The sequence below is a fragment of the Chiloscyllium punctatum genome, chromosome 19 (genome assembly GCF_047496795.1).
Source record: "Chiloscyllium punctatum isolate Juve2018m chromosome 19, sChiPun1.3, whole genome shotgun sequence".
NCBI classification, from domain to species: Eukaryota; Metazoa; Chordata; class Chondrichthyes; order Orectolobiformes; family Hemiscylliidae; genus Chiloscyllium; species Chiloscyllium punctatum.
This window is the reverse complement of record NC_092757.1, coordinates 41,621,019-41,644,387: the sequence shown is the minus strand read 5'-3', so window position 1 is coordinate 41,644,387 and position 23,369 is coordinate 41,621,019. Positions and strand designations below refer to the sequence as shown.

At 40.3% G+C, this 23,369-nt stretch overlaps 1 protein-coding gene across 1 annotated transcript in view; it reads left to right on the top strand.

Annotated features, from left to right (window-relative positions):
* Nucleotides 1-22,931, top strand: part of cct6a (chaperonin containing TCP1, subunit 6A (zeta 1)) — a 34,608-nt gene extending 11,677 nt beyond the window's left edge. The window contains exons 7-14 of the mRNA XM_072589252.1: nt 2,075-2,234; nt 2,919-3,001; nt 6,936-7,032; nt 7,604-7,751; nt 8,686-8,819; nt 18,245-18,347; nt 18,457-18,529; nt 22,531-22,931. Of these exons, the coding sequence (XP_072445353.1) occupies nt 2,075-2,234; nt 2,919-3,001; nt 6,936-7,032; nt 7,604-7,751; nt 8,686-8,819; nt 18,245-18,347; nt 18,457-18,529; nt 22,531-22,603 (871 nt within the window). The 3' untranslated portion in view covers nt 22,604-22,931. The remainder of the gene's footprint in view (nt 1-2,074; nt 2,235-2,918; nt 3,002-6,935; nt 7,033-7,603; nt 7,752-8,685; nt 8,820-18,244; nt 18,348-18,456; nt 18,530-22,530) is intronic.
* Nucleotides 22,932-23,369: the final 438 nt, after the last annotated feature.

Below are 23,369 nucleotides of genomic sequence, written 5' to 3'. Positions count from 1 at the left end.
TACAAATATTTTTAAAGGTTTCCAGATTTTCACTCTTCACTACCTTCCCAGGCAGTGAATTCCAGCGCCCTCTGAGTGAAATAATTTTTTTCTTAAATCCAGCTGATACTCCAGTCCTTTACTGAAAACAGTCCCCTCAACCATGGGGAGCAGCTGCTGTGTATTCACCCTATTCACTCTCCTCAGAATCTTACACACCTCAGATATGTCACCCCTCAGTCTTTGCTGCTGTAAAGAAAATAATCTGGGCTTTTGCCCACAACATCGAATTTTCCTGCTCCTCGGATGCTGCCTGACCTGCGCTTTTCCAGTACCACTCTAATCTTGACTCTAATCTCCAGCATCTGCAGCACCCACTTCTGCCCCAAAAATGATCCAAGCCTATCTAGTCTCCTAACAGCTCAATTTCCCAATCCCAGCCTGCATCCTGGTGAGCCTTTTCTCTACCACCTCTACTTTTATCACTTCCCCCCTGTAGTGAGGTGACCAGAACTGTATAGAGAAATCCAGCTGTGGCCTAACCAACCTTATTGTTCTTAGTCTCTCGCTCTCATCACTTCATTTATTAGGGTTAAATTCCAGCTGCCACTGCCCTGCCCATCTGACTGATCTTCCTGCAACTGACAGCATTTTCTTTGCTATTAACCATCCCACAAATCTTGCTGTCTGCAAACTTGCTTAAGATTCACTCCATATTTTCATCTATATACTTATGTATATAACAAACAATAAAGGTCCCAGTACTGATTCTCATTTTGCACTGCTGCACAGTGACCTCCAGTCACTCGAACAGCCTTCTACCACTGCACTATTACTAAGTCAGTTTCTAATCCATTTTGCCAAACTTCCCTGAATTCTCAAGCAGCCTCCCATGTGGGACCTTGTCAAAAAGCTTTGCGACACTTCATAAAAACTACACCAACTGAACTTCCCTCATCCACACACTTGGTCATGTTTTCAGTAAACTCAAACAGATTTATTAGGCATTACCTTCCTCTGACAAAACTGTACTGCCTATCCTTAATGACTTTCCAAGTGGATATAAATTGTCTTTCAGCGAGGAATTAAAATTTTGTGTCAAAGCCTCTGCAATTTCCTGTCTCATCTTCCACAGCAGCTTGGACACAGTGCATCTGGGCCAGAAGATTTGTCTGTTTTTAAGCCTGACAAAGCCTCTAAAACCTCCCCATTTTGCTTTCGCCCTTTTTACACGCTCCTTTGTCTTGCCTGAAGATCCAATACCCCAGAATGTTGAGTTGCCAGTTCAGACTTTCCGCCAACCGTGTTTCTCAATTCCCCAACTAATAGTCATGCAGCACAAAGCAATTGCTTTGGTCCCTGCCACTCAAGTTTCCCTAACTAAATTGGCCCCATTTGCCTGTGTTTGGCCTCAATCTCTCTATACATTTCTCTTTTATTTAGCTGTCCAAATGTCTTTTTAAATGGTGGAACTACTTGCATCCACCACCTTTTCTGGCTGTTCACTCTACGTATGAACTGTCCTCTGTCTGAAAAAGCTGGCTGTGGGTCCGTTTTAAATCTTTTTCCTCCTCCTTAAACCTACGCCCTCTAATTTTGAGCTCCCCAACCACAGGGCAAAGACCTTTACTTATGCCCGTCATGATTTTATAAACTTTCATAATGTCCCCTGTCAATCTTCTACACTCCAGGGAAAAAGTCCCAGCTTATCCAGCCTCTTATAACTCGAGCCCTCCAGTCCCAGTAACATCCTGAGATCAGCTGGAATAAGTTTAAGTAGTTGAGACCTGAAATAAACAAGTCATAAATTAAGCTTTCAGCTGAATTGGCCAGAATCAGGCAATGTTAAATGTGGAAATTTAGTACTGTTTAGGCTCTACAATTTTCTGTAATCACCTAAAGATCATAATTGTCTTATTCTGTATAATGATATTCTGAATGATGTCTGGTGTATTGTTTTTTGATGTTGAATTCTTATGACTATCAATTATTGTCCTGAATTAGTCTTTTACTCAATTGGCTACTCAACACTACTCAATTGGCATTTTACCTTTTGAATAACCTGCAGCACTGACATATTTGTGTTTGTTCCCAGAGAAGTAAATTCTGGATTCTTCTACAAAAGTGCTGATGAAAGGGAAAAGTTTGTGCAAGCTGAGAGGAAATTCATCGAAGACAGAGTTAACAAAATTATATCACTGAAGAGAAAAGTTTGTGGTGAATCTAATAAGGGATTTGTAGTTATTAATCAAAAAGTGAGTACTTTGCTATAACTTCATTATGCTTTGTGTCTTGCAAACCTTGGTCCCTCCCCTTCACTCTTCTGAAGATTCATGAAGACTCCTAACAGTCGTCATTGGCATTTTTAAAATTGCCTCCCCTTAACTAGCTTTTACTTCATATGACTATATCAGCAAATTGTTTAATTTAACTTGTTTTTAGTTGGGCTTGCTGGACAACACTTGCAAAATAGAATTTTAATATTCTATTTTACATCTCCAGCAGAAAAGAATCAGCTGGATTTCTTAACTCCTGCCTTGGCTCATTTTATTTTCGGATGTTCTAATTTCTTGTCTTAATGATGGACGTTGTCTCAAAATATTTTTCTCAGTGGAAGCTAGAAAATACTTTATCCCTTGAAAGGTATCTTTTTCTTCTAGAATAGCTTACAATAACAATCTGACAGATAATGGATATTTGCACAGAACTCTACTGCTGTGCATCCTCTTTTTGAGTAAATGTGACAGGGCACTTGGTTTGATTCAACTGTTGTCTCTATTTGCATATTTTATTGTCAGTTTATAAGTTCACTTTAATGTTGTAATTAAGTGCTACTGTAGATTTATTTTCCCCAGCCTGATTGGATTAAAAAATCTAATGTCATTATTTTGCAATTTCCAATCTAATTTGATAATTTGATTTTAATTTTGACTTGGTAGGGTGTCGATCCATTATCACTAGATGCATTTGCAAAAGAAGGTATTGTGGCACTGAGGAGAGCAAAGCGGCGAAATATGGAGAGGTTAGTTCTATTAAATGCATGTAATGTAATCATATATTAACAGCACATATGGCTGTTGTCACACAGAAATAAGGTACTCAGTTTGGAACAAAATCAGCACTCTGATAGATCCACTGCCTAGATGTTTTGACTCATTATTTGAACTGGAACGTTTGATCAGTCATACCAGCTAACATCATTACCAGCTAACATCATTACCAGTTGGCTCTGAATATCCTCAAGCTAATGCTCTAGAGAGCAGGCTGATTGTAGTTCGTGAAATAATGACTGCGCATGGGCCATTAGGCTTAAAATAACTCCTTTTTTAGATTTCCTGTCTACATTCAGTATTATTTCTGCAAAAAAATTTTTTAAAAATTGCTCGATTTTTCTTTGATCAGGCCTCCTGAAGGTTTGTCTTTGCAGAATGTGCTTTAAATGCTCTTGTCTTGGAAGAGTAGAATACTGACATGACAAGATGCTATTAAGTACACCAGCAAGTGATTTGAAGTTCTTTTATTTAACAAATTTAGATAGTGTCTTGTAGCCCAATTGACTTTAAAAACATTTAACACAGTCATCTTATGCTGGAGAGAATTTAAAGCTTAGTCAAAGGTATGTTTTAAGGAACATGTTTGGAAAGTTAAAATCCCCTACTGTTAGAGTCCTATTTTTCTAACAGCTATCTGACATAAGGGTGATACAGCAAGGAAACAGACCCTTCGATTCAACTAGTTCACGCTGACCATGTTCCCAATTTAGACTGTTAAGCTTTCCTGCGTTTGGCCCATATCCCTCCCAACATTTCCTATTCATGTACTTCTTCAAATGTCTTTGAAATGTTGCAACTATATCTACATTGACTACTACTTTTGGCAGTTCAATCCACACATGAAGCACTGTGGGAAAAAAGTGGCCCCTTGTCCTTATGAAATCTTTCTCCTGTCTCCTTTTTAAATGTATGTCCCCTTTTGAATCAACAAGGCCATCTGTGTGTGGAACCACAAGAGATGGCTGAGAAACTAAAGGAACATTTTGTGTGGAGAATATTTACTATGGAGAAGGACATGGAAACTAGGGAACTTGGGCAAATAAATAATGTCTTAAAAGGTTGATATCACAAGAGGTGGTGTTGGATTTCTTAAAATGCATGAAGAAAGATAACTCCATGACACCTGATTAATGTATCCCAGAACTTTGCTGGAAGCTAGGGAAGAAATTGCTGGGCCCTTTGCTGAGATACTTGTAGCCCCTATAGCCGCACTATAGGTACTGGGAGACAATAGGTTGGCTAATGTGGTGCCATTATTTGCGAAATGCTATAAGGGAAAGCCAGGTAACTATAGACCAGTGGTGGGTAAGTTGTTGTAGGAAATTCTGAGACAGGATTTACATGCTTGGAAAGGCAAGGATTGATCAGGCAGAGTCAGCATAGTTTTGTGCATTTGAAATAACGTCTCTCAATCTCCCCAAAAAAGATTGTTGAAGGCAGAGCAGTGTTGTTTATATGGACTTCAGCAAAGCGTTTTAACAACGTTCTGCACATCAGTGAGGATAGCTCACATGGGATCCGGGGGAGCTTGCAAATTGACTTGAAGTTGGGGGCAGAGGGTTGTTTTTGGAATGAAGTGGTGTGCCACAGAGATCCGTACTGGATCCACTTTTGTTCATCAGTTATACAAATGACTTGAATGTGCATAAAGGAGGGATAGTTTGTAGGTGGAACCAAAATAGGTGGAGGTGTGGACAATGAAGAAGGTTATCTTGAAATACAACGGTACTTAATCAGATGGGCTAGTGTGGGCCAAGGAGTGGCACATGGAAATTAATTTAGATAAATGTAATTTGTTACATTTTGGTAGGCCAAATGAGGACTTGTACAGTTAATGGGAGTGTTGCTGAACAAAAACCTAAGGATGCAGGTGAATAGTTTATTGAAAGTGGAGTCGCAGCTACATAGTCTGGTGAAGAAGGCATTTGGCATGCTTACCTTCATTAGTCTAAACATTGTATTGGAGGTGGGATGTCATGCTACAACTCTGCAGGACATTGAGGCCACTTTTAGAATAATGCATTCAATCCTGGTTGCCCTGCTATAAGAAGGATATTGTGAAACTTGAAAGGTTTTGGAAAAATTACAAGGATGTTGCCAGGTTGAAGGGTTTGAGCGTTGGGGAGAGGCTGAATAAGCTGGGACTATTTTTCCCTGGAGTATCGGAGACTGGGTGGGGGGGGCTTCTCATGTTTATAAAATTTGAGGGACATCACTGGGGTGAATAGCCACATCTTTTATTCCTTGGTGTGGGAGTCTAGATCTGGAGGGCATAGGTTAAAGGTGAGAGGGGAAAGATTTAAAAAGAAACTGAGGTAGGTTTTTCACAGGTGTTGCATGTATGGGATGAGTTACCAGAGGATGTGATGAAGGTGAGTAAAATAAACATTTGAAAGGCATTTAGATGGGTATAGAATAGGAAGGGTTTAAGAGGGATATGAGCCAAATGCTGGCAAATAGGACTAGATCAGATTGGGATGTCTGGTTGCCATGGATAGTTGGACTGAAGGGTCTGTTTCTGGGTGTATAACTATCTTAAAGGAAAAGGATGTGGAGAGACCACAAGAAGTAGGAAAAGGTTGTTGAGTCTGCTCCATTATTCAGTATGATTGCTGATCCAACACTCTTCTCTTCACTTTTTTTCTGCCTTTTCCCCACAACCTTTGATTCCATATTGATCAAATATAAACAAGGACTCTGTCTGCATAGCTGTGTCATGGAGCTCCAAAGTCATCCAGCTGTCAAGAACTTCCTCCTCCCCTCTGTCTTAAATTGCTGCTACTTCATCTGAATCTGTTGTCTGGTCCTAGACTCATGAGTGGAATTGTCCTCTCAGCATTTACCCTGTCAAGCCCCTTAAGAATATTGAATGTTTCAATGAGATCATAAGTGTTCTCCCCACCCCGGTCTCCATGCAGCTTTCTGCAATTTTTATCCATTTTAAAAAAACTGTCCGTTCCTTCTCTGTTCCAAATTGAACAACTTTACATTTCCCAAATTCATTTGCCAACTTTTTTGCCCACTTACTTAACCGATCAGTGTATCTCTAAACTTTGTATCCCCTTCTCCACCTGTCTTTCCATGTATTTTTCTGTTGTCTGCAAATTTGACTACAATACATTTACTTTCTTTCTCCAAGCCTCTAATCTATTTAGAGGAACCTTGATTATCTGCCATTCAATTATCCGAATTTCGGATTATCCAAACAGACTTCAAGGTCCTGATGCTTGGCTAAATTGTTATCTGAACATTATACTCCCTACCTGTGTCGTTCAGATAGTCGCGGTTCCTCTGTATTGTTAGGTGTGATCTCAGCACTGATTCCTGCAGAACCCCGCTAGCCATAAGCTGTCAACCTGAAATAAGAACTCTCTATTCCTACTTGCTGTTTCCTGCCCATCAGCCAAATCTCTATCCTATCTCCAAGGCTTGTTACTTTTGTGAAGTAACTTGTCAAATGCCTTCTGGAAGAGGTTTAAAGAAAATGTTCTTTCGTATAGTGCATTTCACAATTTTATCAAGTCCTTAACGTCATTCCATTATGTAAATATCAAACAACTTGACAGAGCTGGAAAATAGTCATTGGGAAGGGGATGTGATTGTGGCAATTGGCTATTTCACTAAAGGCATTTAATGATTGTGAACCTTGTCTTGGATCCTTCAAGATGATTTACATTTCTGGTCAATGAATTTTCATGAAAATTGAGATTATTGCCTGTTTAGCAAGGAGCATATGTAGAATATTAAAGTTGTATTCATTATGAAATGCCTTTCCCCATATTACAAAATTGAAGCATTGGCCTTTTTGAACCTGTTGTTGAATGACTGCCTTCTATAAATGCAAAATTAAAACTATTGGAACTCCCTGGGTCTTGACTGTCAATGTTCTTTTGAATATGTCAGGCTGACGCTTGCTTGTGGAGGTATTGCCATGAATTCTGTGGAGGATCTCACTCCAGAGTGCTTGGGACATGCTGGACTTGTGTATGAGCACACTTTGGTACGTGGTACTTCTTGGCTTTTTCTGTCACAGTAGTAGTTTAAACCGATAATTCAATGTCAAAGTAGACACTTCCATTCAATGTATTTTTCAGCACATTAAAATTTAGCTGTCAGCTGTAGCAGTAGCTTGAAAATAGGCATTGACTGACTATATTTAGAACATTGAAGAGCATGCAGGCAAGTGTTTGACAATAGGTGTCACCTTTGAGTAGGAGCACTCCTGCTTCAATCAGATTGAGTTTCATTTTTCTCCAGAGGGTTGAGTATAAACACTTTGAAGGGGCTGTTGCATTATTATACATTGCAACTTGCAAATGGGATATATCTATAGCCCTGTTTGCTTCTGTGAATAAATGTAAAAGATTCTCTTCAGAACAGGGGGCCTTCAAGGAAAACTTCCTTCAAGCTCATGGTTTTTTTCTCGCTAAAATATAGTGTAATCTCTTCAAATTGCTTCATTCTCCGCAGATGAATATTTGCAAAATTCTCTACTTAATGTCCCAAGTTTTAATGTCGAAAATAGAACCTTGTGTTACACTAATGTAATAAATATTTTCTCTTGTGCTTAGGGTGAAGAGAAGTTCACCTTTGTGGAGCAATGTGATAATCCTCGGTCAGTGACTTTGCTTCTCAAGGGTCCAAACAAGCACACTTTAACACAAATCAAAGATGCAGTCCGTGATGGTTTGCGTGCTGTGAAGAATGCAATCGAGGATGGCAAGTGACTAAATGATTGAAGTCTGTAGTATAAATACTAAATTAGATACAATTTCTGATGCTGTGTTGAGATCCTGTATTGATGTGAAGTGGTACCTGAACTTATCTCATGTGGAAGGTAAACCTGAGTGCATCAGACTATACAATGTACTGAAGCAGACTGTGATAACCATAATATTTTAGTGATTGAAAGCTTCGTTATAATTAGTGGCATTGGTCTCTCTTCAGTTGCAAGTTCTAAAAATATATTTTGTGAGATGATGTGAAGAAAGATCGAAAAGGTTTTGACTTGTGTTTTGGGCAGCCCTGTGGTTCCATGGTTAGCACAATGCCAGGAACCTGGATTTGATTCCAGCCTTGGGTGACTGTCTGGAGTTTGCACATTCTTTAGTTTTCCTTTGGGTGCTGTCGGTTCCTCCACAGTCCAAAGACCTGCAGGTTAGGTGGATTGACAATGTTAAATTGTTCTGCAGTGTCCAGGAATGTACAGGTTAGGTGGGATTAGATTAGATTATTTAGATTACTTAGTGTGGAAACAGGCCATGGCAAATGAGGGTTATTGGGATAGGATGGGGATAGGTGGGTGCCATTCAAAGGATTGTTGCAGACTCAATGGGCTGAATGACCTCTTCCTGCACTAAGGATTCTGATTGTATGAGATGATGGGTATTGGCAGCCACCAATTGCTGCCTCCCTGCCTCTCTAATACTCATGCTAAAGCTTGAGTATTCAGTTATGCCAGGTTTTGCAACTTTTCATTTTTATTCTTAATATGCCATTGAGCTTATTGCACCACCTCCAGTCATGTAGTTGAGATTGATAACTTCATCCTTTCGGTAACGTGCTATCAAGCATGGTTACTAAATGCATTTAGGAACGCATTCATGTGTCATCAAATGAAATGATAGTGAAGTTGGTATTCATTGTCTTTTAGGTTGTGTAGTGGCAGGTGCAGGTGCATTTGAAGTTGCGGTAGCAGACGGTTTGATCAAACACAAGGCCAATGTGAAGGGTAGAGCACAGTTGGGAGTGCAAGCATTTGCAGATGCTCTGCTGATTATTCCCAAGGTAAGTGGCTCCTGTTTTTTTTATGCTTCAGTTTCGAACTGATTGCACTTCTTAATGTATTCTTTGCCTCATGGCCAGACAACAATTTATTGGGAGTATTTGTGATTTGAAAGAAAGGATTGTAGGGCTGTGAGGCTTTCTGCTTTAAATATGAATTGCAGTTCGCTGTTTTAATCTGTGAACAGTGGTCTGAAAAGGTCTGTAGGTTTTAGAAAAGTAGCAATTGCTGGAAAAGCTCAGCAGATCTGGCAGCATCTATGAAGAGAAATGAGTTAATGTTTCAGATCTGGTGACCTTTGCTCAGAACTCAAAGGTTTTATTCTGATTTGAGTGCCCAAGAAATGAGAAACTAATGTAGAAAACACGATTTCGTAGGAAATTGTTCTCGCTTCTCTGATTTTCAGAGTTAAGACCAAAAAAAAAGGCAGAGGGGGTGTAGATCAAAATGGCCAGTTAAGCCTCTGCTGCCATTTAATACAATCACTGCTGATCTTGGCCTTCTGATTCTTTTGCTTATTTAGTGTATCCCTTAGCACTCAGATTGAAAATGTATCTGTCCCAGTCTTAGTCACAAACATTGGAGAAGGTGGTACTCGGCTCCTTGGACCTGTACCTCTCGTCAGTAAGTTCATGGATGATCTGATTGCTTCACATTCTTGCCTACCTTCAACCTTTTTAATCCTGTCATCCCACCGAAACTCTAGAATCTTTTAGAAACGTCCTTTCCACATCCACGCTGTCAGGATGCTTCAGGATTTTGTATGTTTGTTAATTCAGCTGTGTAGGTGAATGAGCAACACATGGCTGATCTACGATATGGCCTAATGTCACGTTAGTCATAGAATTGTTATGACATAGGAGGTCATTTGTCGCCTTTGGTTCTGTGACCTAGTACCAATCTACTACCTTTCTCCCATATCTATGCACACCATTTCTACTCAAATAATCATCTAGTACCCATTTTGAATGCCACCTCTGCTTTCACAGGCAGTGCTCTTATTTTTTTTTTTACTTTTTGTAATTAATTCTCTTCCTTAATCGATCATATGTCATCCCTTCACTTGCTATTGACACTTTACTCGCACCATTTGACATTTCTGATCACCTTCAAAGACATGTTGTTCAGCCTGTCGACACTCCACTTTCACTGTTTTTACTCTTTTGTCACTCTTAATTACCTAGAATCATCTTGCAATGTTCTGTTCGCCTATAAATTTTCTGTTTCCCTCTACTTCACCTGACAAAAGAGCAGCCTTCGAAAGCTTGTACTTTCAAATGAACCCATTGGATTATAGCCTAGTGTTGTGAAAGCCCAACACCTACACTTACTTCAATTTTATGATCATGAACAGCTTCTCCCTATCTATTCTATCTGCACACTTGTGATTTTGAAAACTTCCTGAGATCTCTCCTCAGTTGCTTTCTTTGCAATAAGAACATAACTACTTCAGTCTATCCTTGAAGTTTCTCATCCCTGGAATCATTCTTTTAAAATGCTTCTGTACTCTTTGATATGCTCCATCTTTCCTATCATGTGGTTCCCAGAGCTGTAAACATTGCCTCAGCTTTGGATTATTTTAGAGCTGCACTTCGGTGTGAAAAGCAAAAAAGAGGGGTATGATAAAGATGGTGACTTATTAGGGGAAATTTGAGTGTACAAAGTGGATGTCCTTTTGCACAGTGAGAGCAGGTCGGTTCAGAAAGCAGTCCATTAGACAAATGGCATATCTGGGATGCTACCATGAAGCATAAGGTCCCCTTCCTTTATCAGCATTCTGTCACTATCCAAAGGCTTCCAGGTGAGGCAGGGATTCAATCTAATCTACTATATATAAATCTAATCTACTATATTTAATATATTAATCTATTATATATAAATCTACTATATACTCAGTGGGGATCGCTACACTGGAAAGCTGAAACGTAGACTGGGTGACAACTTTGCATAACATACTGTAAAAACAAAAATTAATCCCAAGCTTTCAGCTGCCTGCCATTTCAATAGAACACTGTTTCCATTCAAGCATTTCTGTCTTGGGCCTGTTGCAGTCCTCCAGCATAGCTTGATACAAGCTGAGGACCCCCCCCTTCACCTTTATGAATCACGTGAATGAAATAATTTAAAAATGTGAACACCCTCCCCCATCTCTCTTGCATCCAAAACATGTGGGGGTGTGGGAGTATTGGTTGCTTCCAGCACAGCCAATCAAATTTCAACTATTCACACTTCTTGCTAGCACCTTTTTAGTTTTCTAAACTCCAGAGAACTTTGACCAAATTTATTCAACCTCTCATGAGACAGACTCCTCATCCCAGAGTATAATCTAGTGAACCCTTGCAGTACCATTTCCAATGTACTGCATTTCCAATCTTTTAAATATGGAGACTTCACTGCACTGAGTATTCCAGATGTAGTTTCACCAAACTGTTCTGAAGCAAGACCTTTTTTTTTCCCTGTACTTCAATCCACTTGTTAGAGCTGCCATTATGACATTGGCCTTCCTAACTGCTGTTGCACCTGCATACTAACTTGCTGCATTCCTTCCACTAGGGCACCCAGGTCTCTTTGAACTTCAGCTGTATAAGCTTGTCTTTTTCTTTCGATAGAAGAGATTCTGCTCTTCTGTTCCCATGACTTCACACTTCATGCTGCTTGCTCATTTTACTTGCCTGCAGCTATAGTCAGTGTCCTCCTCCGCAGGTTAATTATTGCCCGGCATCAGCAAACCTAGATGTATTGTGCTGTGTCAATTTGTATGTCATTAACATGGATGATTAAAAAGCTGAAGCCTCCACGCTGACCCTTGTGGCACTCCACTATTCATTGCCAATTTTAAAACGCGCTGATAGTGCCCACCCTCTGCTTGCTATCCTTATCGATCTTTTATCAATGTTAGAGAGGGGTCAGTTTCATAGTTTGCAGATGTTACAGAATTTGAAGGAATTATGAACTGAGAAGGACAGTTTGATACTTGAAAGGTATCGAAGTGTTGATGACAGGTGAGGTTAATTGCAGAAAAGTGAGACACAATATATTTTGCTACAAGGATCGTGGACAGTCAGTATGAAGTCTAGGGCACTGCTTTAAACACATGCTCGGAGAGACTTCATTACACAGGTAGCATCATAGGCTTCAAGAGCGTGAAGTACAGAGCAAGACAGGTATGATGAATCTTTGAAATACTTCTAAGACTTAAACTGGTGTATTGTCTATTGTTCTGGATGCCATACTTCTGCGTTGATTCCAACGTTTTCTGAAGTATGCTTCCAGGGATGAGGCACCTTTGTCATGAAAATAAATTGGAGAAGTTGGGACGGTTTCTCTTGGAGCGATGAATGGGTGATCTGAAGTGTCCAGACCCCAGACTTGAAAAATGTACATGGGGAGAAATTTGCTGTTTGTAAAATTATTACGAATGAGAGGGCACAGACTTGCAAAAGAAACAAATGTAATGAGAACTTTTCCACAATGAAGAGTAGTTTGGATATGGAATGCATTACTCTAAATGGTCAGGCAATTTCATTTAAGACATTCAATAGGGGCATTAGGAATGCAGGTTTAGGCCAATGGTATGCTTTTCTTTATTGGTCAGAATATTGAGTACAGGACATTGGTTAGGCCACTGCTGGAATATTGCATGTAATTCTGGTCTCCTTCTTATCAGAAAGATGTTGTGAAACTTGAAAGGATTCAGAAAAGATTTACAAGGATGTTGCCAGGATTGGAGGATTTGAGCTATAGGGAGAGGTTGAATGGGCTAGGGTTGTTTTCTCTGGAGCGCCGGAGGCTGAGGGGTGACCTTATAGACGTTTATAAAACCATGAGGTACACGGATAGGATAAGTAGACAATGTCTTTTCCCTGGGTTGGGGGAGTCCAGAACTAGAGGGCATAGGCTTGGGGTGAGAGGGGAAAGATGAGAGACCCAAGGAGCAACTTTTTACAGAGGGTGGTGCGTGTATGGATGAGCTGGCAGAGGAAGTGGTGGAGGCTGGTACAATTGCAACATTTAAAAGGCATCTGGATGGGTATATGAATAGGAAGGGTTTGGAGGGATATGGGCCGGGTGCTGACAGGTGGGACTAGATTGGATTGGGATATCTGGTCGGCATGGAAGGGTTGGACCGAAGGGTCTGTTTCCATGCTGTACCTCTAACTGTATCCATGTTTATCCACTGACCATTTAAATACCCTTGGTGAGTCTACTACTGTTGCAGTCAGGGCATTTCACGCCCCTACTACTGAGTAAAGAACCTACCTCTGAAATCCATCCTATATGTATCACTCCTCAATTTAAAGCTATGTCCCCTCGTGCTAGCCATCACCATCCGAGGAAAAAGGCCCTTACTGTCCATCCTATCTCACCCTCTAATTATCTTATGACTCAATTAAGTCAACTCTTGCTTCAAGTCCCTCAGCCTTTCCTCAAGACCTTCCCTCCATACCAGGCAACATCCTGGTAAATATTCTCTGAACCCTTACCAACGTTTGCATATCCTTCCCATAGTGCGGTTCCTAGAACTATACGCAATACTGCAGAGTTTTGTACAGCTGCAGCATGACCTCGTGGCTCCAAAATTCAATCCCTCTACCAATAAAAGCTAACACACCATATGCTGCCTTAACAACCCTATTAACCCACTGGCAACTTTCAGGGATCTATGTATGTGGACACAGATCTCCCTGTTCATCTATGCTACCAATAATCTTTCCATTAGTGCAGTACTCCTTATTCCTGTTGGTCCTTTCAAAGTGAATCACCTCAGTTTTTTGCATTAAACTCCGTTTGCCACCTCTCAGCCCAGCTTTGCAGCTTATGTGTCCCTGTTTAACTTGCAACATGCTTCAACACTGTCCACCACTCCACTGACCTTGGTGTCATCCACAAATTTACTAACCCATCCTTCTGTGCCCTCATCTAGATCACTTCTGAAAATAACAAACAGCCCTGGCCCCAAAATCGAACCTTGCGGTGCATCGCAAGCAACTGAACTCCAGGATGAACATTTCCCCAAAACCACCACCCTCTCGTCTTTCAGCTAGCCAATTTCTCATCCAAACTACTAAATCGCCCTCAATCCCATGCCTCCATATTCTGTGCAATAGCCTGCTGTGGGAAGCTTATCAAACTGAAATCCATGTACATGATATCAACCACTTTACCCTCCTCCACCTTTTTGGTCACCTTCTCAAAGAACTCAATAAGGTTTGTGAGGCACAACCTACCCATCACAAAACCATGTTGACTATCCCTAATCAATTTATTCCTCTTAGATGATTATTATAAGTCCTATCTCTTATAGCCTTTTCCAACACTTTACCCACAAACAAAGTAAGGCTCACTGATCTATAATTACCAGGGTGGTCGCTACTCCCCTCCTTGAGCAAGGGGATATTTGCTATCCTCCAGTCTTCTGGCACTATTCCTGTAGACAATGATGACATAAAAGTCAAAGCCAAAGGCTTGGCAGTCTCCTCCCTGGGTTCCCAGAGAATCCTAGGATAAATCCCATCCTTCCCAGGGGACTTATCTATTTTCACACTTTCCAGAATTGCTAACACCACCTCCTTGTGAATCTCAATCTCATCTAGTAGTCTGTATCTCTCTATTCTCCTCGACAACATTCTTTTTCCAGTGTGAATACTGAAGAAAAATATTCATTTAGTGGTTCCTCTATGTCTTCTGACTACACAGACAACTTCCCACTACTGTCCTTGACTAGCCCTAATCTTACTCCAATCATTCTTTTATTCCTGATAAACCTATAGAAAGCTTTGGGGTTTTCCTTCATCCTGTCTGCTAAAGACACCTTATGTCCCTGGCTGCTCTTAGCTCTCTTTCGATCTTTTCTGGCTAACTCGTAACTCTCAAGTGCCCTAACTGAGCTTTCACATCTCATCCTAACATAAGCCGCTGCCTTTCTCTTGACTAGATTAAAGGTCATTAGTAAACCACAGTTGCCTCACATGACCACTTCCTGCCTGACAGGTACATACTTAATCACTGATACACAGTAGCTGTTCCTTGAATAAGCTCCACATTTCAATTTTGTCCATTTCCCTGCAGTTCTCTCCTCATCCTATGCATCCTAAATCTTACTTAATCACATCATAATTGCCTTTCCCCTAGCTATAACTGTTGCTGTGCGGTATTAAGCTAATGTAAACATAATGGTACTGTGGTCACTATTGCCAAAGTGCTCACCTACCTCCAAATCTAACACCTGGCTGGGTTCATTACCCAGTACCAAATCCAGTGTGGCCTTGCCCCTTATTGGCCTGTCTACATAGTGTCAGGAAACCCTCTTGCGCACACTGGACAAAAACTGACCCATCTAAAGTAATTGAACCATAGTACTTCCAGTCAATATTTGGAAAGTTAAAGCCCCTATAGCAGCTACCCTGTTAACCTCGCTCCCATTCAGAATCTTTGCCATCCTTTCCTTTACCTATCTGGAACTATTTGGAGGCCTATAGCTAACTCCACCAGGATGACCTTTCCCTTCCTGTTTCTAACCTCCGTAGACAAGTCCTCAAACATCCTTTCTGCCATGGTAATATTATCCTTGACTAACAATGTTATATTTCCCCCCCCACCCTTTTTTTGCCATCTTCTCTGTTCTTATTGAAACATCTAAATGTTAAAAACTACAACAACTATTCCTGTCCTTGCTCTATCCATGTCCTTTGAGGGACTTTGCTGGCTGTTTATCTTGGACTGCTTATATATTTTTAATCTGTCATCTGATCTTGTCCTCTGCCTCATTTATGCACAAGTCTGGTTAGATCACTTTTGAAAGTGTCCAGTTCTGGTTGCCTCATTATACGAAGGATGTAGATGCTTTAGAGAGGATGCTGTCTGACTTGGAGGGATTGTCATTTGAAGAAAAGTTGAGGGAAGGTAGGGCTTATTACACTGGAGAGAAGGAGGAAGATAGGTGACTTGATAGAGATGTATAAGGTAATGAGAGGCATAGATAGAGTAGATAGCCAGAGACTTTTCCTCAGGGCAGAAATGGCTGTCATGAGGGGTCATAATTTTAAGGTGATTGGAGGAAGGTATGGGGTGATATCAGAGGTAGGTTCTTTGTGGAGAGAATGGTGGGTGCATGGAATGTACTGCCAGTGATGGTAGCATAGTCAGTGACATTAGGGACATGTAAGTGACTGTTGGACAAGCACGTGGACATCAGTAAATTGAAGGATGTGTAGGCTAGGTTGATCTTAGATTAAGATAAATACTTGGCACAATATCGTGGGCCGAAGGGACTGTACTGTACTGTTCTAAGTGACTCCAACCACTGACATTCTGAAACCCAGAGCTCAAACTAGTGAATTCCTGAAGATAATTGTCTAAGACAAATGGTATGCCCATGACTTCACATCTGTCGCCGTCGCCACCACCTCTTGATGGAAAAAACTTTGCTCAGTTCCTCTAAATGCCTGCCCCTTCTATGTCCTGGTTATTAGCTTCTTCATGCCTACCCTATATTTATGCCCCTTGTAATTTTATTACATTTCAATTATGTTCCTCTCTCAATCTCCATTGCTCTCGAGAAAACAAACCCCAGTCTGTCTGATCTCTCTCCATAACTAATACTCTATAGCTAAGGCAACTTTTATTGTTCTTCATGGATTCCCTTGCCTATCTATCTTAAGTGCATAACCTGATGCTTGTCCAAATTGAATTCCACTTGCCACTCATTATCCCATCTGACAAGCCTCACAGTCCAGGAATAGACACTAACATTGCCCCATCTTTTACCCCTTTTCCAATTTTCATTCTGCCAACTTGCTGACCATTCCTGCTATATTTAAGTGTAAATTATTTGTATAAATGGCGAGGGTCATGACACTGAACTCCACTGGACACTGGCTTCCAATTGGAAAACCACCTCTTGACCATAACACTCTGCTTCCTACCTCTCAATCTATTGCTGATCCAATTAGTAGAATTTCTTGGATCCCATCTTTCACAAGTCTTGAAGTTCAAGTAGACTGAAATGCATCACCCTCATCTACGCAATGGTCTTGTAAATTCATAGTCCTACAGCACGGAGACAAGCCCTTTGGCTCACTGTGGGCCATGCCAACTTAAAATGTTCAGTGCTAACTCTGTTTCCTTCCACTTGGCCCATATCCTTGTAAACCTTTCTTATTCATGTTTGTCCAAATGCCTTTTAAATGTTGGGTAATATACTTAAACCACTTCTGCCTGCAGCTTATTGCATATATGTACCACCGACCGTGTTTTTAAAAAAAAGGTTGCCCCTCCACTTCCCTTTTTTTAATTGTTCCCCTCTAACCTTAAACTGATGCCTTGTTGCTCTGTACTCCTTGATTCCAACCTGGGGGAAAAGAGCCAAACCCCCCTCCTTTTTTCTCTCCTTCTCACCACCTCCGCGCCTGCCCCCCCCAAAACCCCCATGCTGTGAAGGAAAAGGTCCTAGCTTGTACAACCTCTCCCGATAACTCCGGACCCTTGAGTCTGGGCAACATCCATGTAAATTTCTTTTGCACTCTTTCCAGTTTAATAATGTCCTTCCTAAGACAAGGTGACCAAAACTGAACACACTGCTCCACATGCAGTGTGACCAATGTCCTGTACAACTGCAACAAAACTTCCAACTTCTATACTCTGTGTCTTGATTGAAGAAGGCCAGTGTGCCAAAAGCTTCCTTCACTGCCCTGTGTACCTGTGACTCCACTTTTCGATAACCATGCACTTGAACTCTTAAGGCCCTTCCGTTCACCATGAAATTCCTGCTTTCATTTGACTTTCCAAAATACAAGGCCTCTGACTTATCAATGTTAAGCTCCATTTGCCATTTATCGGCTCACTTCCCCAGCTGATCAAGGTCCTGCTGCAATCCCCGTCTCTCCAAAGGCTGATAAGCAATTCTGAGGGAGGCTGATAAGCAATTCCTGAAGGACAGAATTTCTGATAGGTTTGTCACTATTGAGGACTGACTGTCCTGTAGTTTCCTGGTTTATTCTTTCCTCTCCTGTTTGGTAATACCATATGGCCTGTCCTCCATCTGGCAGAGAGGAATTGAAAGTTATTGCCAGTGCTACTGCTATTTTCTTCCTTGTAGCGTGCATTTGCCAATTTGATTGCCTCAGCCTGTGAAGATTGGAGTCCCTTACAATTATCAGATTGTCCTTTTGTCTTTGTAACATGCCATTGTCTGCAGACTATAAACTGCTCAGTGTTTTCTGACCGTTGTGATTCCTAAATTCCACTTTGATTCTATCATGATCTTCTGAAACCAGATCTTTTCTTACTAATGTTTTGTTGCTCATTACTATTAGTGCTGTTTTCTTTTACAGTCCTCTTTTGACCTCCAATTTAAATAAAAGACGGTCATTCTAACAATGCTTGAGTCAGAATAATTGCAGAATAAGTACTTCATAATTTGTTTCAGGTACTTGCACAAAACTCTGGATATGATCCTCAAGAGACTCTTGTAAAAATTCAGACAGAATATTCTGAATCTGGCCAGCTTGTTGGTGTAAACTTGAACACTGGTAAGTTAGTATCTAGATCCCATTCATTTTGGTAGAAAAGTGGATGATTTCTCACTAGTGGCCTTTTACTATTGGAATGTATCTCCTATTTCACCTATTATCTTTACAGGTGAGCCAATGCTAGCAGGAGAAGCTGGGGTTTGGGATAACTATAATGTCAAGAAGCAGTTGCTTCATTCCAGGTATGTGAACAGAATAATATCCTGTTTTGGGAAATTGCAAGGTGTGGATTTTTCAAGGTTTTATTGATGTTGCAGAATGCTAAGGGTATAGTATAAACACCTGAAAATAGATTTTAGGGTGTAAAAAAAACACACGAACTGTGGATTTTGGAAACCTGAAACAAAAACAAATTGCTGGAAAATCTCAGGTTTGGCAGCTTGTGTGGAGAGAAATCCTAGTCTCTGTGTTGGGTCCAGTAATGTTTCTGGTTCTGAAGGGTCACTGGACCCGAAACATTAATTCCGATTTCTTTGCACAGATGCTACCAGACCTGCTGAGATTTTTCAGCAATTTCTTTTTGTTTCAGATTTTAATGTGAACTTGGCTTTATTTATGGATTTGGCAAAATTAGGTCCTACTCTGAATTTCATGGCATTTTCTCTGTACATTTTAGAGAGACTACACAGGAGGTCAGTGGCTTGGGGGTATTATTGTTAGAGTGCTAATCCAGAGACCCTGGTAATGAACTGGATTCAAATCCCAGTGTGGCAGATTGTAGAATTTGGATTTAATTAAAGATATTTGGAAATGGTAATTGCAGCATGAAGTCTTGTTAACACGAAGCCAGCAGAGAAGATATCAACTGCATTCATCCACGTTTGCAAAAACAGCTGATACAATTTCCAACTGATGAATGCATTATCTTGATGACTTGTAACCTACACTGAGAACCGCTGAGTGCAGAACATGATAGATGGCATTAAATGATATTCTGAGGCTTTTTATGCAATCTACAAGTTAATGCAGCAATCTACAAGTTAATGCAGAGCTGAGGATTATTCTTGAACAGATTACATTTATTTAAAAAAATGGGTAAGAGACAGCAATGGATGCTGTCTGTATGGACTTGGAGGAAATATTTCACAAAAAGTGATTTGGAGATGCTGGTGTTGGACTGGGGTGTACAAAGTTTAAAAAAATCTCACAACACCAGGTTATAGTCCAACAGGTTTAATTGGAAGCATACTAGCTTTCGGAGTGCCGCTCCTTCATCCGGTGATAGTGGAGGACACAATTCTAAGGCACAGAATTTATAGCAAAAATTTAGTGTGATGTAACAGAAATTATACATTGAAAAATATCTTGATTGTCTGTTAAGTCTTTCATCTGTTTGAATACCATGATAGTTTCACTTCTTTCATGTGTAAATCCCAAACCTTATTTTTTAAAAGTTGCATTCTCTGGTTAGCTGTAACGAAGTGATAGCTAGACAATATGTTGAAGGTGTTAGCCTCCTGTGTTCTCTGTCTATGCCATGATGTTTAGATTGATTCTAATCTGAAAAGTGAGAAGAGTTTTACATGACAATGGATGAATGGGCACTGCACAACAGTCAACAGACAGGAGTGTTCCCTCCCAGTTGGGGAACACTTCAGTGGTCCAGGACATTCTACCTCGGACCTTCGGGTGACCATCCTCCAAGGTCGACTTCAGGACAGGCAGCAGAGGCTGATAGCTAAGTTCGGTACCCATAGGGAGGGCCTCAACTGGGACCTGGGGTTCATGTCACATTACAGGTGACGACCATTGCACTACACACTCCTGCGCGCACTCTTGCGCGCACACACATTCACAGGCATCCTCTGAGACTTAGACCACTCTACACTCATGCACACACACACATACACTCCCTCTCACAGACACTCACGACCCCCACCCCAGATACACACACTCCTACACTCTCATGTGCACCCCCTCACAGACTTAAGACACACTACACTGATTACACACACTCAACCCCCAACCCAGACACACACAAACAGACAAAGACCCACATGCGCGCACATTTTGTGGGGTGAATTTGTACTTGCAGAGTTACATTGTACTTTGCTCAAAAACTGCATGCATTCATGTAAAACTCTTATCTCACTTTTCAGATTAGAATAAATCTAAACATCATGGCATAGATAGAGAAGACGGGGCTTACACCTTCAACATATTGTCTAGCTAGCACTCATTGTTACAGCTAACCTGAGAATGCAACTTTTTTTAAAAACGGGTTTTGTGATTTACACATAAAAGAAGTGAAACTATCGTGGTATTCGAACAGATGAAAGACAACAGATAATCAAGGTATTTTCCAAAGTATAATTTCAGTTACATCGCACTGCAAATTTTTGCTATAAATTCTGTGCCTTAGAATTGTGTCCTCCACTATCACCTGATGGAGTGGTGCTCCAAAAGCTAGTGTGCTTCCAATTTAAACCTGTTGGACTATAACCTGGTGTTGAGACTTTTAACTTTTCACAAAAAAGGCTGCGTAACAAAATTGAAACTTCCTGAATAGGAGCGTGTTTTTACATCTATTAGTCATAGGACATAAACCGTGACTTGTAAATCATCATTCAGATTGGAGGATGTTAGATAGGATAAACAGAGAATATGACACAAATCAACTCAGGACATGGAAGATGAGATTGAGCTGACAAGTGGCAGAGTTGAGATGAATAAGTGAGAGGTGATTTATTTTGGCATAAAGGATAAGGAGAGACATTCTAGACTAAATAGCACAGTTGAAAGGAGTGTGCAGGAGCATAGTGGCCTGAGGGATTTATTTGCACAGATCCTTGAAGCTGGCAGAACATATTGAGATATTATTAATTAGTGAAGAATTCAGAGCTTTAATTTCATAAATAGGGATATTGGGTACAAAAGCAGGTAAGTTATGCAGAATGTGTATAAAGCTCTGATTAAACGTCAGCCCAGATTCTTAGCAATTCTGGTCCCCACACTTCAAAGAATATGAAGGCTGTTGAGAGGGCGCAGAGGAGATTTCACTGATTCCAGAGTTCAGGGGCTTTAGCTTTAGAAGATTAGGGTGGAAATAAATCGAGTTTGTTTTAGCAGAGAAGGTTAAAGGGTATTTATACCAGACTTATGTAAGGCAAGGAAAAGTGCTTCTCATTAGTTGGTGATGCAAGGACTTGGCGACACCCAATTTTTAAGGTTTTGATAAATACATGAAGAGGATCTGAAGACAAATAGTAATGACCTTGAGCACTGCTTGCAAGGTTGGTTGAAGCAGAGAATGTGATTTTTTTCAAAATGAGATTGAGTGAACCCTTGAGAATAAACTGATGTTATTATAAGCGGAGAGTGGGAAATGGGACTATGAATTGTTCCAACAATATTCTCCAGTGCAGTTGCTATGATTTCTGAACATTTTTTTGATTCCTTCCAAATACACAATGACAAACAAAACACTGGAAGTGACCAAGGATAACTGGTTCAACTTAGTCTTTTTTTCTTTTTATCATCAGTAAAAAAATGCAATTTTAGAAGTGTGTATGCAAGGAGTTATACTGTGTTTGTAATTATTAACCCACAGATGTAGGAGTTCCAACTCTTGCCAGTTCCCTTCTAAGAGTTAGATTGACACAACTTTCTGACTGCATTGTTTTGGTTTGTGACCCCTCCTAGCTGTCTTGTGCTTTTCTGTATAGATTTGTACTATTGGGGTTAGTTCTGTGATTTTAGATAAAATAAAAATCATGATCAATTGATATAGAATCAGCTTTAGTGCAGTTTATAATTTCTCACAATTAAGCATTGAACTGAAATGTTACTGAAAATGGATTTGAAAGCATTATTTTGCGCTCCGGAAAATGGAACAATGTCAAATTTCATGTGATCTCAGCAGTTTATTATGGGGGAGATAAGAATGCTGATTGGTTGGCAAGTCACCTGGCTGAGGATTTTCCGTGGAGAAAACAACCAGGCCTTCAAAAGTAATTAAAAGTTTGAACAAATTTTCAAACCAGCATTTGTAACCAGCTTGCTCATCTCTGTTCCTGAGATAAAAGTTAGTATTAGATGCTGAGTTGATTATAAATAACATTTGCAATCAAAATTTGCTGTTACTTTAAGATGTGTTACTGATCCATTGAACTAGGTTGTATTGAATTTTCTTGTAACAATTGAACTGAACTGTTAACAAGTTTTGTTTTGTTTTGTTTTTCAGTACTGTAATTGCAAGCAATATTCTTCTTGTTGATGAAATAATGAGAGCGGGTATGTCATCTCTCAAAGGTTAAATGAAAATGAAATTTCTTTAGAGTTCAAACCTTTTCCAGTTTCAATTTAGCATATCACCATAATGTGGCCAACTGACTGAAAAATAAAAATGTGTAACTGGGTTTGAAGCTTTCAATTCTGTGGCTGTCAGGATATTCAGAGGACGTGTGTTTCCACTGAGGCTGTTAAGCCATTAGCAGTAACAAATTACGTTAGCAGTACATTATTAAGCTTTCATGTTTCATGGTTATTTATGGTGATTTTTTAAAAATCTACATTGTTAAATAGCTTTTGTTTCCCAATCTTTGTATTCCAACTGTTGAATAAACCTAGTTGTTTTGGAAATTACATTTGTGTATCTTGGTGTGGTATTTAACATAACTACTTGCAATCTACTTCTGTCTGTGAATTTCCTTTCGCACATGGTAGTTTTTTTTCCATAGTTATGATTTTTCCCTGTTGCTCAATGTGTGAACCTTGACTATGAATGCTGCAAGTTGTCAAATTGGGTAGCTTCTTGATCTATTGTTAATTCTTACACCATGTGCCTTGAGGCAGTGGTACAGCCCCTACCCCTGGACGAGAAGGCCCAGATTCCAGTCCCATCTGGTCATAGATGTGTAATAATATCTCCAAACAGGTTGATTGGAATAATCGATCAACACCATTTGCCTTGGAAAGCTATTTCATGGAATCTGTACAGTGCAGCTAGAGGCTGTTCGGCCCATTGAGTCTGCATTGACTGAAGAACATCCCATCCACACACCGCTCCCCTGTACCTCCCTA